The 19,227-nt window shown below is 57.1% G+C and overlaps 1 protein-coding gene across 2 annotated transcripts in view; it reads left to right on the top strand.

Moving 5' to 3' along the window:
* The first annotated feature begins 4,612 nt into the window (after window positions 1–4,612).
* MID2 (midline 2) overlaps window positions 4,613–19,227 on the top strand; it is a 51,794-nt gene continuing 37,179 nt past the window's right edge. The window contains exons 1-2 of one of the 2 annotated variants that reach the window (XM_048959331.1): window positions 4,613–4,726; window positions 13,225–13,946. In XM_048959331.1, coding sequence (XP_048815288.1) covers window positions 13,281–13,946 — 666 coding nt within the window. In that variant the 5' untranslated portion in view covers window positions 4,613–4,726; window positions 13,225–13,280. Of the gene's footprint in view, window positions 4,727–5,524; window positions 5,648–13,224; window positions 13,947–19,227 lie in introns of those variants that run through there. The other variant, XM_048959330.1, reaches the window with a different exon arrangement.

Genomic DNA, 19,227 nt, shown 5'->3' with positions numbered 1-19,227 from the left:
GGGTCCTGCATCCCTCGGAGCTGTAACAGCTGGAAACCATTGGGATGGTTATCATGGGGGCTTCTGGAGGAGCACTGCTTTGGTGAAGCCATGCAGAGGTGCAGCTGAGGGCTTGCTGAGTGCACACCTGCCCACACAAGGCTGAGCTGGGCTGAGCTCCCCGAGGGCACTGCTGCCTTAATCTGGAGTGAAAAGGTCGAGGCTTGCTGGGCTCCATTTTTCACCCTGTCCTCTCCCGACCCACAGCAGTGCTCTGTAGAGAGAGAGAGGAAAACCTTTTGTAGAGCAAGAAGCCCCAGGAGCTCCCCATCCCCAATTGCCCCATAGAGCATTGCCCTGAGCTGCATCCGCCTGTCCAAATAATTCCACTTTCCCCTTTAAAACTTTTCATCATTTCTCCCCTCCTCGATGAGTTGATGTCAACCTTCCCCTTGCAGGCAGGTTTGGACTTTTCATAGAACCATAGAAAACAATTGTAGAATCCTTATTAGAGTTGGAAGGCATCTTTTCTTTCTAACCAGGCAAATCAATTAGCGCTCACGGGCGGTCACTAATAACCAGCACGCTCACGTTGCCCTCTGGCTGACCAGCTTGAGGTTGATGCTGGGCACTGGGCAGCATGTTTGAGAGCTGGAAGAATGAAGCACAGCCATGTGGTTGCTAAGTGGGGGCAGTGCCAAGCGGGTGCTGGCAGCTGGAGGCACACAGCGTGCACATCCATGGTGCACAGGGGTGGGATGTGAATGCAGCCATGTGGATGCAGCCATGCAGATGCAAAGCAGAAAGCAAGATGCTCCAGCACTGCAAAGCGTGAGCAGAAGAGCACTTCTCTGCTCCAATATGGCACCCATTGGAAATGGAGTTTGCAGGGAGTGCTCCAGCAGGCGCCTGCATGCCGGGTGCCAGCCCTGCTGCAGCACCCACAGGCTGCGCTAATTGGCACGGAAAGCACTGCTGATTGCTGATGGCTCCGGCTCACATTTCACCCTGGAGGAGCCCAAAGGTTTTTCTGGGTGGGGTGTTGGAGTGCTGTTGGTGTTGGCCTCGTTTGGTTCTCTTTTAGGTTGGGAATGAAGTTCCTGCAGACAGCGGTGGGATGGAGCTGGGCGGCTGAGCTGCTGTGTGTGCATGGAGGTGTTTGGGGCTTGGGTGCCCTTTGGGATGCAGCAGGGGCTGGCCGTGCAGCCAGCACCCTTGTGTCTCCCAGCAGCACACAGCCAGCAGCAGCACTGTAGGGAAGGATGCCCCGACTCCAGATATTGCCGTGCAAAGGGAATTACGAGCTCTCAGCATCACTTCTTCCTCACTGTGTTTCCTCTTCCTCCTGCAGCCGTTCCTGCAGCACCGATCCATGTTCCTGCAGGCATGGGGCTCCTCGGGGCGCTCCGGGATGCTGAGGATTTTGATGCCTTGAGATGTTAATGCTCCTCTTTGGGCACTGATGGAAGCCAGAAGAAGCAGAGTGATGTGGTCCCACAGGCAGCGAAACTCCCGTGGGCTGTGGGATGAGGTCAGTTTCTGGGCCTGGGATGGGCTGGAGCAGCACTGAACTCACCCCACACCGCGCTGTCCGGCTCCATGGAAGCTCCCCCAAAGCACTTTGGTTGGGGTTCATGGGATGCCTGCCTCGCCCACCGGGTGCAGGGAAAGAAGATAAGGCTTCAAACCAGCTTTGATGCTGCAGATAGAGGGTGTGAGAAAGTCCTGCAAGCTCAATGCCACGCTGATGGGCAGCCACTGAGGCAGCACTGCCCACCCCAACAAGAGGAGGAGCCCCAAAAATCCCCTGTATGCATCGTCCCATGCAGGCTGGGCTCTCTGCCTCCACCAGTGCCACCATATGGGGTGGCTGTATGGGGACACAAGTGCCACAGGCTCCTGGCAGCACTGGGCAGGGAGTGGGGAGGGCAATCTTCAGCACCCCATTAGGATTCGCTTTCCCTGGAGAGCTGCAGCCCTGCCATGCAGTCGGTGGCACCCAGACAACCTGGGGTCACAGAAGAGCTGCAGAGGGAGCCGTTCTCTGTGCCATCAGCATGCCTGCACCGTGCTGTGCTCCTGCAGAACACGGGGCAAACCCACGTGTTGGGATCAGGGCAGCCCTGGAAAACACGCTTGAAAATCCTAATTGCGATCTCGGTATCCCTGTGCTCCTCTGACCCACTCAGCACCACATGATCCACGCTGCAAATCACCTGCATCACAAATAATTACAGCCCGGCGCTAATAAGCGAGCAAGAAACCCGTAATTATCCACAGAAGTTATTTGATGATTATTGTTTGATTTTAATTAAGAAAGAGAGAAAGAAACACCCCAAACCCACAGGACCTCCATGGGTCTCATCATGGTGACTCGGGGGGGATGAGAGGGGATGGGGCCGGACCCCAGCAGTGGGGCAGGGCTGCAGCACAGCCCATGGTGTAGGGGATGTGGGGCTGTTTCTTCTCAGCAGCTCAGAACAGCTCAGGTGTCCACTGCAGCCTTTCCACTGCCCTCTGCCCAGCGCTGGGATGCTGAAGGATGGTGATGTGGAGACCCACAGCATCTCTTGGGTGGAAGAGTTAATTACCCTTGTAATGAGCAGCATGTGTTCTGTGTTAGGGAGGGAGAGGGGAAGGGAAGGGAAAGGAAAAAGGGGGAAGGAAAAAGAGGAAAGAAAGGAAAGGAAAAAGGGGAAGGGAAAGGAAAAAGGGGAAAGGAAAAAGGGGAAAGGAAAGGAAAGGAAAGGAAAGGAAAGGAAAGGAAAGGAAAGGAAAGGAAAGGAAAGGAAAGGAAAGGAAAAAGGGGAAAGGAAAGGAAAAAGGGGAAAGGAAAGGAAAAAGGGGAAAGGAAAAAGGGGAAAGGAAAAAGGGGAAAGGAAAGAAAGGAAAGGATAAGTGTTTTGAGGTCTGTAGGTGATGGGGGAGAAGTGCAAGTCTTCAGCACTCTGGGAGTGATGTGACTGATTTTATTCTAAGTCAGACTCGGGTCTTACTGAATGCGTGTGTGATTTGTTCCATTATTAACAGCTGGGTGTGCTTTACCTGCTGGTACCTGAGGTTGAAACCAGTGGGAGATGTGAGTAAATGCAAAAGGGCTGTTTGGAGTGAGCTGGGAAGGGTGGGAATGTTTCTGTAAGGTCAGGGTAGGTCTTGTGGGGCTGTTGTGGCTGCTGCAAGCCAGTTTCTCTTTTGCAAGGCGCAGAGATTGCCCTGCAGCATCCTGAAAGGCAGCGTGGTGTGCTGCAGGAACACAGGGCTGGGGAGTGTGGGTGCAGTGAGGGGGGTCTTGAGGGCATTGCAGCCCTCCACCAGACGTAGCACCGTGTGCTGCTCCCTCAGGGGGGGCTGTAGGGTCCCAGCTGCTGCAGGCTCTCCAAAAGCTGCATCCCATACCAACAGAAGTGAGCATTTCCCTCCCGTGGAAGACAGCAGGATGGGGTTACACACAGGCACGAAGCTGCCAATGCAGCCCGTTGCCTCTCCTGTTAGAGCTGTGCACAGGGATGGATGCACACCTGCTTCGGATGCTGATGGTGAAAGGGAAGCACACGGCTGAGCCACCAAACCCCAAAGAGGTGTTGGGCAACGGGTGCTGAGCCAGCACAGCCTGTTCTGGCTGTTCCACAGTTTGCTCAGCATGGGAAATTGGGATCAGGCTGTGAAATTCCAGAGCTCAACGTGAGGTGGTGCAAAGCATCCGCTTCCCATCCCCGAGCAGCAGCAAAGGAGGAGAGAGCGAAAACCAGCGAGGGTGAGGGAGGTGCTGGGGAGACCTGGAGAGCACGAAGCCACCGAAACACAAAAAGAAAAGGTGATGATATCCATGCAGGGGAATTCATCTGTCCCTGCTCATAGAGCCGTTTTGGAAGAGGGATTCGTATGTTAAAAGGGTTTTTGTATTTTCTCCACTGTAAGAACAGATGTCAGAGGGCGAGTCGTGCTTTAGAGCTCCGTCAGTTCCTCTCTGAGCTCCCCAGGCGTGCAGTGTGACCGAAGCACCTTCATTTCCCCTTGGTGGGATGTGGATGTTAATGCACACCGGGACCCCCAGCTCCCAACAATGCGCTGGGTGTGAAAAGCAAGGAACCCCCTGACCCAAATGCACCGACATGGGAAGGGTGCTCCAAAACACCCAGACGTGGGGCAGCCGCAGGTGATGTCCTCACCCCTAAGGAACGTGACTCACTGTGTTGACACGGAGCTGCCCTGCTTGCTCCACGCAGTGCCACTCGGTGCCTGCTGGCCCAGGGTCACCTCTGCCACCCGCAGCTCGGTGCAGGGCCCGGGTTGGGGTCGCTGCCGTTCCCATAGGAAACTGGGTTCGAGGGGGGCGAGCAGGGGGCTGCGATGGGGCCGCTTGTTTATTGCACGGATATATGTAATAAGGGCTGATGTGGCTCGGCCGCAACCAGGAAAGCCATCCTTGGTAAGCGGTGCTGGAGGGGGATTTGAGATGAGGATGAGGCGCGCGGTGGTTCTGCAGCTGCGATCCCCCCCCCCAACCTCCGTTTCCCAGCCCTACGGGAGCGGTCGGGCCCGGCCCGGCTCGGCCTCACCTGGAGCGGGCGGGGCGGTGGGGGGCGGTGGGACGGGCAGCACTTCGGTCCCGCCTCTCCCCCCCCCCAGTCCCCCCCGCCCCGCAGCTCCGCCGCCGCCCGCCCGCCCGCGCCGCCGCCGTCTCCCCCGCACCGCCGCCGCCTCCAAGATGCCCGGGCAGCGGTGGGGAGGCTGCCGCAGCCCGCTGGTAAGAGGAAAGGGGACACCGAGATCGCGTAGGGGGGCACTGCGGGCAAAAAGAATGGGGGGGTTCGGCCCCGCCCTGGGTTTTTTAGGGGTTCTTGTAGGATTTATGGCGCTCCGCCATCCGGTTGTAGGGCGGGTGGCTCCGTGCTTCCGTGCCGGCCCTTTTCCACCGGAATCGTCCCACTGCCTTTTCTAATTTAATTTTATTTTTGGGGGGGAGGGAGGGGAGGGGTGCTGGTTTTTCCCCGCGGCCGTTTCGCGGGGTTCGGCCGTGAGATCCGCGCTCCCGCTGCCCCCCGACCCGCTGAAGTTGAAATGGAAGCGGGCGGCGAAAGGAGAAATCCCGGCTTCTCCCTCCCCCCCCCCCCCGAAAAAAAACAAAAAACAAAAAAAAACCCAAAACGCAGCAGAGCGCGGAGAAACGCGCACCGGGCATCGCGGGCGCTGCGCTGAGCTCCGGGCGGTGCTGCCGGTCCCGAAGGGCAGCGCCGAGTTCTACAAAACGCTCCCCAACGCCCCACGGTGCCCGAACCCGCTGCCTTCCTTCTTCCGCCCCCCCCCCTCCGGCCCGGTGGGTCCCGCAGCGCTGCGGGGTTTGCGAGATGCGGAAGGCGCTGCCGGGAGGCTGCAGGTGCTCCGTGCGGCGTTCCGGGCTCGGGTTTTTTCCCCCTCCGTTTTAAAGAGCGCTCCTCGCTAGGATGCAAAACGCTGAGAGGGGGTTCGGCCGGCACGGAGGGATTTGCGTTCCTCGAGGCCGCCCATGGGAAGTACGCAGCGATGAGGAGGAAGGTTGAAGGAAGCTGCCTTGGCCGGGGCAGGTGCTGGTGTGGCTCCGGAGCTCCCAGCTACCGCTCCGGATCCGTGCGTTGCTGTCCGTGTGCCGGCAGGCGGCATGGGATCGTCCCTGGAGCGCGTGAGATGGGTCGGTGACTTTGTGTTGGTTTTGTATGGGGGTCATCTCTCCTTTTGGGGGTTGGGGGGCCGCGTTCCCAAGCACGCTGTGGGTTTCTGCTCAGCAGAGGGGTGGTTGGAAGTGTGGGGTTTTAGGCTTTGGGGTTGTTTTTTTTTTTTGAGCCTCTCGGGTTGGTGCCTGACCCCGGAGCCGTGTCACACCTCGGGTGACAGCTGTGCCGCGTCACTGGAGAGGCCACAACCCCCAGACCGGCGCTTTGCTGCGCTCCATGCCCAGCTCTTGCCGAATTTCTCCTCCCCTCCAGCTAATGCAGGCTACGGCCTGCCCCCACCTTGCCTTTTCCCAAGAAGAGGGAATGGCGTGGAGGCCAGCGAGAGCCTCCCTCAGCTGTCATCTCCCCCCGTGTGGTGGCTTTGTGCCCCGGAGGGGGGGCCCTCCATCCCACACCTCCTTCCTGCTCCCCACCTCTCACAGTCCTCACGGTCAGTCTTGGCTGCTGGCATGTGCTGAGACAGGGCTGCAGCATGGGGCAGTGGGGTTTGGGGCTGCGGAGGGGTTTCTGGCAGCCCTGTTGGGCTCTGACAGCTCCCCTCCCGCACAATAAGTGCCCTTTGCGCCGCTGGACACGCTGCCCTTTCTTAGGAAATGGCCCATTGTGCTGCCTGCAGGCTCCATCCGTCTGCGGGTTCCTCCCCAAGCAGGCAAACCCAAAGGGGCACCTCATTCCTGCTCCCTCCTTGTGCCCACATCCCTTTCCCTGCGATGCTCGTGGCGTCCAGAGCCGCTGTCCCCAGCTGCCCCAGCACCACACCGTCACCCGGTGCACAGCACAGAGCTGGGGCTGCACGGAGCTGAGCCCGGTGCCTTACAGCAGTGCAGGAGATGCTTTCTGCAGGCCCCACAGCGCAGCACATCGTGGGGTGTCTGCCAGGAGCAGCCCGGCTCGCCGGCTTCCCGTGACGTCGCTCGGGATTGGGAAATGAAAGGGGCACTGTGCCTCTGCGGAATACCATTACCATTATTTATTGCTGGAATTTGTGTCTCACAGGGGAATTAATTGCTGGCTCTGTTCGTTTGGGTCTCGTTTCGCCAGCCACGCTCTGGGGGGAATGGCCTAGAAATTAAATGTCGTTTGAATATGCAAACTCGGTTCTGAGTTGGTCGATCAAAGTGGGGGAAAAAATGAACTTCAGGCAGAGCTCTTCCTGGAGCTGAGCTGGAGCGTCAGAAGCATCAGCTGGCCCAGGGTCTGCGTGGGAGCAGAGGGAATGTGCACATGCACATCTGTGTGTGCTCAGCATCCTGCAGCCCCATGGAGGGAGCTTGGAGGTGGGTCAGGCACCGGCGTGGGCTGCCCTGGGTGGGGACCCATAGGAGCTGATGCCCAGGTGCTGCCATCCGATGGGGTTTTGGGGTGGGAGACATCATGGTGATGGTGTCCCTCCTTGGGGTGACACCCGGACACTTGAAATGACAGAGCCTATGGCGAAGCAAGCATTGGGTGCTATGCTTTTTTAGGGTGGATGCATGGGCCCAGGCCTTTACCTCTGCTTAGCACGTTCCCCCGACTGCTCCCAGCTGTGCGTTGCATCACGGTACAGCTGCAGCATGCTGGGACCTGGCCATGGCTCTGGGTGCCTGCTTGCCTGGTTTTCATTCCCCTTCCCAGGAACGCGCTCTGCTTTGTGCTTGGAGCTTTTCCCTGGCTGCAGGGAAGGGCTGGGGGAAGCAAGGAGAGGTCTGTATGCCAAGCAGCCGTGGCTGCTGCCATTCTCTTTTCCTCCGTGGCGATGCCCCCGGGGTCACTGATAGCCCCAGAGCTCCTGCTTCCCCCTGGGAAAGCTGTTTCTTGATAAGGAGAGGCTCATTTGTGCTCTCGTTCCGTCCTTTTCCACTTCTCCTGGAGAAAGCCTCCCACAGAGGCTGCATGGAGGCAATGAGACCCCAGGCGTTCGCACAGGCAGTGCCAAATGCAGAGGATGTTGCAGCCCCTGGTAGCCCAGGGATGACTGGGTGGCATTACTGCCTGCCAGCTGCAGTGAGGGTAAAAGAGCTGTCCTGCTCTGGGACTTGGTTGCGCTTTAGAAGAAGGGAGCCCTGCTGGTTGTGACCATAGGAGCTCATGCTGGGTTCTTCTGGCCCCGTACCCCTGTGTGACACGCTCACTTTTTGGTGGCACGTGGTTTGTTGTCCTTTTATTCACGTGTTTAATTTTCACCTCTCTTCTCGGTTGGCTGAAGCTGTGTGGCAGCGTGTTGGAAAGGGTTGGGGGGTGATGGAGGTGGGATGCAGCCTGAGGCAGGCTTGATGTGCTGGCAGAAGAGCTTTGAGCCTTCCAGCAAAACCCCCATGCATCCCAGGAGCGTCTGTGGTCCTGGATTTACCACCAAGCCCCCAAATGATGGTCAGTGGCTGAGCAACGTCCTCCCCATGGCAGCCCCTGAGCCTGCAGTGGGGCAGCTCCCATATGGGGCTGTGGGCTGAGCCCTGCTGCTGTTCCACCGGCCTGGGTGCCTCTTCCTGAGCTGAGCTCAAAATATTTCCTACCTGCATTGTTCCCGTGCGGGGGATTAGTGCTGATTGCTCCCCATTGTCTGCAGTTCCTGCAGGAAGCCCTGTTTATCTTACCCTCTTGGCCAGGAATGCAGCCCCACGCAGGCAGCACGGATATAACTAAACTTAGAGCTGTACAATGGCCTTTGGATTTCCCAACTCTGTGGCATCTGTCACATCCTGGCTGGTTGTGGTTTTGGGGCTTGGGATGGGGCTGGGGTTGTACGGTCACCAATTAGCAGGGCACGAGGGCACTGCATGGATGGGGGTCTGAGCAGCCCTTCTCCTGCTTGCGGTGGCTTTGTGAGCATGTGCTAGGCACTGAGTAGGGGGAAAGCAGTGCTCAGAGCTGGGCACGTGTTGGGGGTCATTTTGGGATGCACAGCTGTGAGCTGATGGGCTCAGTGGGGATGGTGGTGCACGGGGTGGGCAGGAGGAGCCCCTTGCTGGGGCCTGGGCTGTCCCCTGTCCCTTCATCTAGTTGGAGAGCTGCTGGCTCCTGTTGGAAATAATAAAGCACAGCAAATCGAGCAGTGAGAAACTTGGAGGAGGAGCTCCAAGGAGGTCTGAGGCTGCATGGTATCCCAGTACAGCAGGGGAAACGCATGCAAGCTGGCCAATGCTCTTTAAGAGCAATCTGTCTTAAGGATGTCCCACAATGAGGGCTCCTTCAGCGCATGCAGGGTCTGAGGGTCCTGGGCAGCCTGGCTGGCTCCATGCTGTGCTGTTTTAGCTTGTAGCAGCTGGATGCAAACATCATCTGTGCTGGGAGATGCACAGGAACCCCAAGCTTTGCATCTGGCTCAGTAAGGGAGCTGAGCTTCCATGGGGTGGCTGCACAGCCGTGTGTCTCTGCACCCCACACATCTCCATGCAGCATCCATCCCTGGGATGAGAGCTTGCAGCCGTGCCCTCCCCTTGTCCTTGCAGAACCGGAGCCCTCTGGCTGCTTGCGAGGCTGCAGCGCAGCTCCAGCTGCATTGCTGCTCACCGGGGGCTGTGTGCCATGCCCCTGTGCCAGCTCTGTGTGCTGGGGTGCTCCTGCTGGGGTCTGGGCAGGTGGATTTCTTGCTGCTAGGGTCCGGTGTTTCCACCAGGCTGAGCTTTAATTAAAGTGCTGAGAAAGCCAGAGGGATTTGGCTCCCAGAGCGGCTGGGTGCGCTGGGCTGTGAAGGGGAATGGAAGAGAGTGGAGATGGAGGAGAGCAAACGGCTCTGGGATGGGCAGTGGGGGGACATGTACAGCTCCATCTGTGCTGTGGTTGCTGGGCCTGGGTGCTTGCGGGGTCTGCACAGATCCCAAATAGTACATGATGGGGCTGGAACCTGGTGCTGGATCTGTGCTGATCCCAAATACTGCATTATGGGGCTGGAACCTGGTGCTGGATCTGTGCTGATCCCAAATACTGCATTATGGGGCTGGAACCTGGTGCTGGGTCTGTGCTGATCCCAAATAATGCATTATGGGGCCGGCACCTGGTGCTGACTCAGAGCTGCTTGCTGAATGGAGATGTGTTATGGGGCTGGAAAGTGTGAGAAAAGGGGAAAATCCCAAAGAAGGCACCTGTGGAAGAATGGGAGCCGTGCACAGTGGGGCTGGGCTCCTCCAACACCGCCGTGTTGGTCAGTGGGTGTTGTGTGGGTCGGTGTATTGGGAAACTCCCCTTGCTGGGATGGGGGAATGAAGCTCAGCACCCACCTGAGAGGTGATGGTGCAGGGCCTGGCGTTGCTGGGAGCAGCATTTAGGAGGAGGGGGGGTGATGTGCCACCAAAATTAGGGCTCGTGGATGAGGCTGAGTGCCGTAGGGCTGAGGGTGGCCATGGGGCCGGCTGGGGGTGTTGCTTTTCCTTATGGTTTTCTTTCCAGCTCCTTTTCCCATAGGCAACGAAAAGCGCAAAGACGACGGCTGCCCGCGTTTCCTATCCTGCTGTCACGGAGCCAATTAAGGAAAGGGTTGCCATATTTTTATAACTTTCTTTTTTTTTTTAAGACATAAGGGTGGAACAACGCGGTGTGTTTTGTAAGGCTCGTTCTTGGAAGCGGCGGAGCCCTTCTGGCTGCAGTTATTTCCTTGGGGGGAGAAAAGAAAGAAGAAAAGGAACGAGGGGCGGGGGGGAATGAAAGGGAAACTCGTGGTTGATGGGCCTGAAGGAGCTGAGCTCCCCACCTGTGAGCTCTGGAGAGCTGCCCTGGAGAGGAGTGGAGTGGTTTTGCAGTGTGGAGCACAGAACAGGCCTTGGGGGTGTGCAGAGCTCCCTGGTGTGGGGCACGGGGGGACCTGGCAGAGGTGATGGGGTGCTTTAGTGATCCTCAGTGCAGTTCCCTGCTGCATCCCATGGGGCTGGTGATGCCCTGGGCTGGGCTGAGGGCTGGGGATGCTGCTGGTGAGCCAGGCTGGGTGCTGACGTGGGGCAGGTCAGGGTTCTGCTGTGCTTCTCCTGCCCCTGAGCTGCTGGTTTCCTTGTCTGCCTGCTGGGAAGCGGAGGGGAGGATGCACAGAGCAGCACATGGGGATATGTGACAGAGTGCTGAGCAGCCACCACGCATGGGGAGGATGCTGCCCGTCTGCTTTTCCCTCCAGCTTCATTTCAGGGCTGCTTTCAGGCAGTCACATCCCAGCCCAGCTGCTCGTTGCTCTCCCCTATGGCCCGGCTGACCCTTGGACACAATGCTGCGCTGTTTGTAAACCCCCGTTCCCTCCTCAAGTTGTTTTTATGTTTAGGGAGTTAATGACTATCAACAAAGCAGATTTTAATCTGATCGGTTTTTTTTTCCTCGTCCCGAACATCAAAGAGAACATCAAAGTGTGCAGCATGAAAGGCTCCGGAGCGCCTGATGCACGCAGGTGCAGCGCCCACTCTGCACAGCAGCACGGTCTGCAGGGCTCCCTGCTGTCTAAAGGACGAAGTCCTGGAGGAAAACAAAGGTTAATGTGTGAATGGCCAACAGGGCGAAGCAAAGAGGAGCTTTGCATCCATCCCAGCGGAGGGAGGGTGCTGCGCTCTGCCCTGAGCAAAAGCAGGGAGCGATCTCCGTCTCCCAGGAGGTTTGTGGCACCGTGGAGCCTGCAGTAAGGTTGCTGCAGCGTTTACGATGCACGGTCAGAACGTTGCTTAATTAATCAGAACGTTGCTTAATGTCATGAGCCCCCCTGAGCCGGAGCAGGGAGGAGCTGGAGCTGCGTGGGGCAGAGTGCTGATGGTGTTTGCTGTTGGGAAGCGCTTGGAGGGCAGGCGGAGCTGTGAGTTGACAGGAGGGGTTGCAGGCAGGTGGGAGGTGCTGCTTGCTCCTGGTGAGCCGGCGTGGGGCTGCAGATCGCATCTGGGACCTGTGAGCTCCTGGGTGATGTCTGCCTTCTTTGCTGGGCTAGAGGTGAGCAAAGAGAAGGCAAGAAGGGTGCAGAGGGGACACAACGTGCAGCTTCTCCTGGGTAGTTTCTTCCTGAACTTGTGCACTGAATTGGAAAGCAAAAGCTGGAAGCTTTTGAGGGCTCCTGGAGGGGTGGGTATGGGGCTCCAGACGCAGCTTTGGGTACCAGCACTGACATCCCATGGGCAGATTCTCTCACAGGCATCCCCCACACCACAAATTTCAGCAAGACCCCCCCCCATCCTGCCCTTTCTGTGCATCCTTGGCTGCAGTTTGCATTTTCCACCGTGGAGCATCCCCAGCAGCCGCAGTGCGGGGCTCCCCCAGCCTCTTCCCACCTAATTAAACGCTGCCTCTCATTTGCAGGAGATGTTTCCGGGCTGGTGCCGAGGCTGTGCACTCACATGCTAATTCTGAGCAGGCTCCTCCAGCAGCGTGTTCCTGCACCGCAGGGAAGCAGCGGGGCTGGCTAATTGATTGCAGTTTCGCCAGCGGCACGGGCTGCTCGCCTCTAATACAGAGCAGACCCGGAGGAAGCCCACCGCCGTGCCCCTCCTCGTTAATTAGTCCTTGCTACCGCACACAGCCGTGCCGAAGCTGGAGGAAAGCATGCGGTTTCTCTTGTTAGCACCCGGCAGGCTGTTATTCTCTTCCACGTGCAAGCTTGCATTTTGGGGACACTCAGGCAGTGGCTTGAAAGGAGCTCACTGCAAGCCTGGAGCTGGTTTTCCCCCCAGCTGGAGCTGATTTGGGCATCATTGGCTTGAGGACAGCTGAGGGCTGGGAGCGTGCAGCCTGTAATTTGGCTGCTCTTCCTTCCCTGCTCCTAAAAGTGGGCAGCTGGGAGAGAGCTGGAAGCGTTGGACCTCAGGAACCGCTCTGCTCAGTTCCTGGGATGCAATGCACCTCTTTCCCTTCACCGAGATGAGGAGGGGCTGTGCAGCCACCAAGGAGGGTACTCAAGGCCTGGCTTTGCCTTTGCAAGTGTGGGAAAGCAGCACACGGCCCTGGTTGCTCTCTTTTGGCAGCATGGAATCGCGTGGTTTCTCCCATTTTTGTTTTTGGCTGCACTGTCTGAGTTGTCCTTCTTGCTGGGGTGGAAGGTGATGGAGAGGCTCCTCCTCGTGCTCCCAGCACATCTCCCATCCTGCAGGATTTCCTCATGCTGGTACCAGTTGGGAGCTGGACTGGGCAGCATTGGGGTGCAAAGGATCACAGAATCACTCGGGTTGGAAGAGCCTTCTCAGATCCCCAACCCCAGCCCACCCCACCGTGCCCATCCCCACGTTCCTCAGTGTCACATCCCCATGGCTCTGGGACATCTCTGTGTGTCCCACCAGCTCCCTGGGCAGCTGTGCTGTGCATCAATGCTCTTGGGAGTTTTTCCTCATCCCCAACCTGACCATCTCCTGGTGCAACTTAATGCCATCACCCCTCATCCTATCGTAGCTATCTGGGAACAACGATGAGACCGACACCTCTGGGTGACCCCAGTGCTCCCTGGGCAGCTGTGTTGTGCATCACTGCTCTTTCGGGGAGGAATTTTTTCCTAGATAGCCACAAAGCTGTGCAGATTCAGGTGTTGTTGACCTCCTGGTGGGAAGGAGCTGCCCAGCTTTGTTTCTCACACCCAACCTCTGCTCTCCCCCCCCCCCCCCGGCAGGTCACAGACCAGCTCCCCAGGGTTTTGACGCTGGATTGGGATCGTTTTAACTAAAGATGGAAACACTGGAGTCCGAATTGACCTGCCCAATCTGTCTGGAGTTATTCGAAGATCCTCTGCTTCTGCCCTGCGCCCACAGCCTGTGCTTCAGCTGCGCCCACCGCATCCTGCTGTCCGGCTGCTCCTCCGGCGAGAGCATTGAGCCCCTCAGCGCCTTCCAGTGCCCCACCTGCCGCTATGTCATCTCCCTCAACCACCGCGGCCTGGAGGGCCTCAAGAGGAATGTGACGCTGCAAAACATCATCGACCGCTTCCAGAAGGCGTCGCTCAGCGGCCCCAACTCCCCCAGCGAGAGCCGCCGCGATCGGCCCTACCGCCCCAACCCCACCATGTCGGTGAGCGGCGAGAGGATCGCCTGCCAGTTCTGCGAGCAGGACCCGCCGAGGGATGCCGTCAAGACGTGCATCACCTGCGAGGTGTCCTACTGTGACCGCTGCCTGCGGGCCACGCACCCCAACAAGAAGCCCTTCACCAGCCACCGGCTGGTGGAACCCGTGCCCGACGCGCACTTCCGAGGTCTCACCTGCCTGGAGCACGAGAACGAGAAGGTGAACATGTACTGCGTGGCTGACGACCAGCTCATCTGTGCCTTATGTAAACTGGTGGGGAGGCATCGGGATCACCAAGTGGCGTCGCTCAGTGATCGCTTCGAGAAGCTCAAGGTAAGGGTGGCTGGTGGCTGGGGTGCGTTGGGGACCCGCGTGGCGTCTCTGAGGTGGGGGTTGGAGCTTTTGGGCTCCTCCAGGTTCTGTGTTTCTGGGGCTGCTTTGCTGGTGAGAGGCTCTGCTGCTCATCGGCTTCCTTGGATGTGGATGGAGAGAGTGGGGAGCGTGCCTGTGCTCAGCAAATGGCTCGGAAATAGGGGTGCTCTGTTGGCATCGCTGGCCTGAAAAAGGATGTGGCTTAGCAGCGGGTTCCCCACGGCAAAACTTCGTGCTTAGATGAGAGATGAGATGGAGCTGAAGGGATCCTCACTGCAAGAAAGACACTGAGGCACTGGAGTGTGCACAGAGAAGGGCAAGGAGCTGCGAGAGTCTGGAGCACCAGCCCTATGGGGAGTCGCAGAGGGAGCTGGGATCATTCGGTTTGGAGAAGGAGAGGCTCGGGAGAGAGCTCACGGTGCTCTCCATCTCCCCAGAAGGAGGTTGTGGTGATGTGTGGTCAGTCTCACAGTTGTTGTTCCCAGGTAGCTATGATAGAATGAGAGGGGATGGCATTAAGTTGCACCAGGAGATGGTCAGGTTGGGTGTTAGGAAAAACTCCATAGAGCATTGATGCACAGCTGCCCAGGAAGTGGGGGGGTCACCGTTCCTGGAGGTGCTTCAGAACCGTGGGGATGTGACACTGAGGGACGTGGGGATGGGCATGGTGGGGTGGGCTGGGACTGGATGGCTTGGACTTGGTGATTTCGAGCTCTTTTCTGACCTGAATGAGGCAGAAGGAGGCAGAGATGGAGCTTCCCCTCTCCTGCCCCAGCACCCCAAACTGCTCCTGTGTCCTTCGGCCTCCTGCAGGACGTCTGGCAGTGAGCAGTGCCACCTCCAGCGTGGCGTTGTCCCATCCTCACACCCACGAGCTGCAGAAAGGGTGGTTTTGTGGTAGTTTTCCAGCCCTCCTCACTTCACCCTGTGCCTCGTATCGATCCACAGCGAATCCCCGCTTCCCTGCTCACAGAGAGCAAACTTCAGGCAGCCCTCTGGGGTGCTGCAAGCTTCATTTCTATGCAGCGCCTGTGCTGGGGCTGGGTACCATGTGAGCCCGTGTGGATGATGTTTGACCTATATAAAGTTAGAAATCCCTCTCTGTCCCCCACACGTTCTCTGTGAGTCTACAAAATGGCCTAAATTCTCTCTCTTTTTTTTTTAATACTGGAAAAAAACAGAGCTGGTCCCATCCGGGGTCACAACGACGGGGCTGCGCCTGCTGTTGTGTTCCAGTTGCAGCCCTTCTCCAGCACTTCTTCCTCAGTCCCTTCTCCCATAATGTTCTGGGCTCGTGCTGCCCCAGAAGTGCTTTTCTTGGCTCATTCCCTCGTTAATCCCTCAGACAACATCGATTTTTCTGCTCTCACGTTTCCTGAGGGCAGAAGAAATGCTTCCATCACTTGCAAAAATGGAGATGACTTCTTCCGCGCGCTCTGGGTTGATTAGAAAAGGGAAGAACAAAGCTTTTCTCTCCAGGCATCCGTCTTCCTAGGCGGAGAGTTTCCCACGAGCTGCTTCCCAGGCAGGTTTCCCACCTGCTCTTCCCAGAACCTCCCAGCTCTGTGCTGGTGACGCAGCCCCTCCATGTGCCTCACCTCCATGTCCCCCCTCTCAGCGCCAGCGCAGCGCTCCTCGCTTCAGAACATTCTTTTTCCATGAGGAAACGTCTCAATTAGCAAATTGGAAACCTTAGAAAGGAAGGTCCGTGGATGTTTGCGTGCAATAGGACCCTGGGACAGGAGTTAAAGCCCTTTTAATATTTCCCCATCGCGTCGGCGAGCCAAGCAGGCTCATGTGAAGGCAAAAGGCCTGACGAGCTAAGCTGCCGCTCCAACCAAATCTGTGCACGTTGCCAGAACACCCCCCCTCCATGTTTAAATAACAGTCTTAAGTGATTTTGGATGAGAAGGGAAGCTCTCCTCTGCTGTAAACATTCCCCTGTGCCGCTCATCCAGCATGGGTGGATTCCTTGCTCCCTGGCAGAGAAGCAGCTCTGCTGGCACGGTGCTCTGGCAGCCTCCTGTTCTCCCTTTCCCTGTCTCAGGTGGGAATTGCCCAGGTGAGGAGTGTTTGGGGATGGATGTGGGATGTGAGCATCCAGCAAGGGCTGCAGGATGGCTCCTGGTCCAGCAGAAAGTTTCCTTCCCTAAGGCAGGCTGGTGGGTCGCTGCTTTACCCCTTGCAGTGCGAGGAGGGAATGGGAGAACTGCATTTTGAAATGCAAAGCTGCATCTCTGCCTGCTCAGCCGAGCTGAGAGGGCTGAGGGTTTTGCTGCCTGCGTGAATGCCAAATGAACTGCAGTGCAAGCTCCGTCCACGCTGGCAGAAACGCCTCATCCGAGTTGCACTCTGCTGGGGCCGCAGATAAATCTCCGAGTGTAATGGACTGCAAAGCATGGCAAATCAAACTGTGCTGACCGGTGCTTCTGCGTGGCTTTAAGCACGCTGACGCTCCATGGTTGGTTTTGAAACTAAGCGATGCGTGGTGGAAACTTCTTCCTTTTGTTGCTCTTTGCTCTGTAGTTGCTGCAGGGCTCTGGTTGACGCGGCGTGGCTGCAGTGTGGTCAGCAGTGCGCAGCCCCTGGCTGGGCAGCAGCTGTGCTTTTCTTGTGCTCTTCTTTGGGTGCCTTGTCCAACGCCATGGGATCGATTCTGAGCCAAGCTTTGACACCACAGTCAATCTCTGCAGTTGCCTTTAGTCCTCATCTGTTCACAGCCTCAGTCTATAGCCCTGACCGTGCTTGGGCCCGTTGCTTTTTATGGAGGTGCTTGTGGTCCTCTGCCCACCTGATGCTCTGCAGCCTCACAGGAGCTGCCCTGCAGCTTGGCTGCCTGCAGCTTTCATCGTGCTGCTCCAGCTAGCAATGCCTTCCAGATTTATTATCATTATTATTATTGCATGTGTATGATGGAAACTTGGAGCAAGTGACTGTAATTTGTCCAAAGCACTGTGCATTCTGCACACCTCTTTGGTGGGGGTTCTTTGTTGGATCCCAAAACACTGCAGTTCTGCATGCTGAAGCCAGGACCTGGGCATCTCCAAAATGCCCACGTGCCATTGAAAGGCATTTTAGGACCCACCTCTACTCCCTTTAAGGTGTGTTCTGTTTCTATTATTCCGTGCATCCCCAACTCTGCATGTTTACACCACACTGCTTGCCCAGGGCGCATTGCTTTCGGGTGCTGTTCCTGCTCCACCAGTTTGTGGAAGGCATCTCTCTGCCCTGCCTCCTCCTGCAGCTCTCCCTGCACACAGCTCTGCTCCCAGCAGACGGGCAGCACTGCACACATGGGATGCTGTGAGTGGCCCAAACCTGCAGGCTCACTGCTGACTTTCCCCATGGCGTTAGGGGTGGGAGCAGCCCACCTGCTCGCCTCACCAGCTGTAAAATCAGCACTAGAAATGAAATTAAAAGCAGGGTTGGGGAGGTGACAGCATGCAGGATTTGCTGTGTGAGCTCTGAAGGCTCTACAGCAGAAGGAGTTTGCAGGAAAAGGCGTTTTGTGCCACTGTTTTGCTTCTCCTTCTGCCCCACTCCTTTTGCAGGAGCCGGGTTGGGGGCAGCTCTCATTGCTGCTGCCGAGATTTCTATCGATCGGCGTGCTGGAAATAGCCCCAAAATTCAAATAAAGTAACGCTTTCAGTCCTGCTCTTTGCTCCAAGAGGAGCAGCAAGCCATCTCCCACCACACTTTATGCTTCCAGTGTGTTATGAGCTTGACTGAAGCTGGAGAAATGTACTGCATGAGTCCCTGTGCTGCACAGCTGGTGTGTGGGGCAGTGATGGGCAGCACAGGGCCCTTCAGAGGGCGGTGGGATGGGAGGAATGAGGGCAAAGAGCCTCTGCTTGGTGCTGAGCGTGGGGCTTCTGTGCCTGGGGCCTGAGGGACGTGCTCTCGCTTGCACGGTGTGACTCACTGAGATTGCTGCTTCATTATGATTTACCGTGCTGCCATGGGGCTGAACTGCATTTTGTGTGCGTGTGGTTTGGTTTTTTAATTTTCCTTTTCCCACATGCGTTCAGGAGCTGAGAGCAGGGTCATTGCTGGCACTGCTGTGAGTCCTGGCAGAGTGCAGGCGCAGATGCCAGCTCTGCTGCGCTGCGTGCAGCACTGGGCTGCTCACACAGAGCCAGCTTTGCTTGGGATGCTTTCCTCCAGGTCCAAGCTGGAGATGCAAAGCCTTGCCATTGGCTTTTTTTGGCATGTGAGATGCCAGAATGATTTTTTGGTGTGATGAAGATGTGGGTTTAGGGTCTCTCTTGAGCCAAATGGTCATTTCCCATTGCATCCAGCTGGGGCACCTGCATCCATGGCAGTGTGGTGTTGCTTGGATTTGCCAAAAACACCCATGTGATGTGTGCTGCAGGCACGTGCTTAGCCGTGGAGCATGGGTTGCATGAAGATGCAAAGCTTTCCTGGCTTCTTTGCCCTGCAATGGGAAAAGGGATCAGTGCATGCCCTCGTGTCTGGTGTAGCTCCCAGTCTGTAGCAATGGTCACTCTTCCTCTGATCCTCTTTGGGTCAGAAGGACGTGGAACCAGCACTGAGTGCTGGATGCCTTGATTTCCCTCCCAGAGATCCCATTTATGGGCAGGGGGTTGGATTTTTTTATTGAGTTATTGCGAATGAAACGAGTGGAAGAGCGGACAGGAAGTGGAATGGGAGGTGGTGGAGTCACCGACCCTGGAGGTGTTCAAGGAACATTTGGATTTGTGTTGAGGGTTGTGGTTTAGTGAGAGCTATTGGTGCTGGGTGGATGGTTGGAATGGATGATCTTGTAGGTCTTTTCCAACCTTGGTGTTTCTGTGATTAATGCTCCTTCCCTGGAAGCACTCAAGGCCAGGCTGGATGGATGGGGCTGTGAGCAATGGCAATTAGTTGTGTGGGAGCAGGATGAGAGGTGATGGCCGTAAGTTGCACCGTGGGAGGGTTGGACGTTGGGAAATGTTTCTTTTCCAAAATAGCAGTGATGCAGCAGCACAGGGAGCGATGGGGAGGTGCTCCAAAACAGAGGGGATGTGGCACTGAGGGTGGTGGTGGTGAAGAACATGGCGGGGTGGGTTGGGGATCTGAGAGGGCTTTTCCAGCCTTAATGATTCTATGATTAATAGGCGATGGGGAAGCCCTTCTCAGGCCCCAATGCACAGGTTGGGGGTATGGAACGTGCAGAATTTCCTGCTCAAAGGGGCTTTGCCAGGCGAAGATTGGTGCAGCAGAGCAGGAAGCACATTGCATC

This window comes from Lagopus muta, chromosome 13 (genome assembly GCF_023343835.1).
Source record: "Lagopus muta isolate bLagMut1 chromosome 13, bLagMut1 primary, whole genome shotgun sequence".
Taxonomy (NCBI): Eukaryota; Metazoa; Chordata; class Aves; order Galliformes; family Phasianidae; genus Lagopus; species Lagopus muta.
The sequence above is the reverse complement of the archived record's forward strand: the minus strand, read 5'-3'. Positions and strand labels throughout refer to the sequence as shown.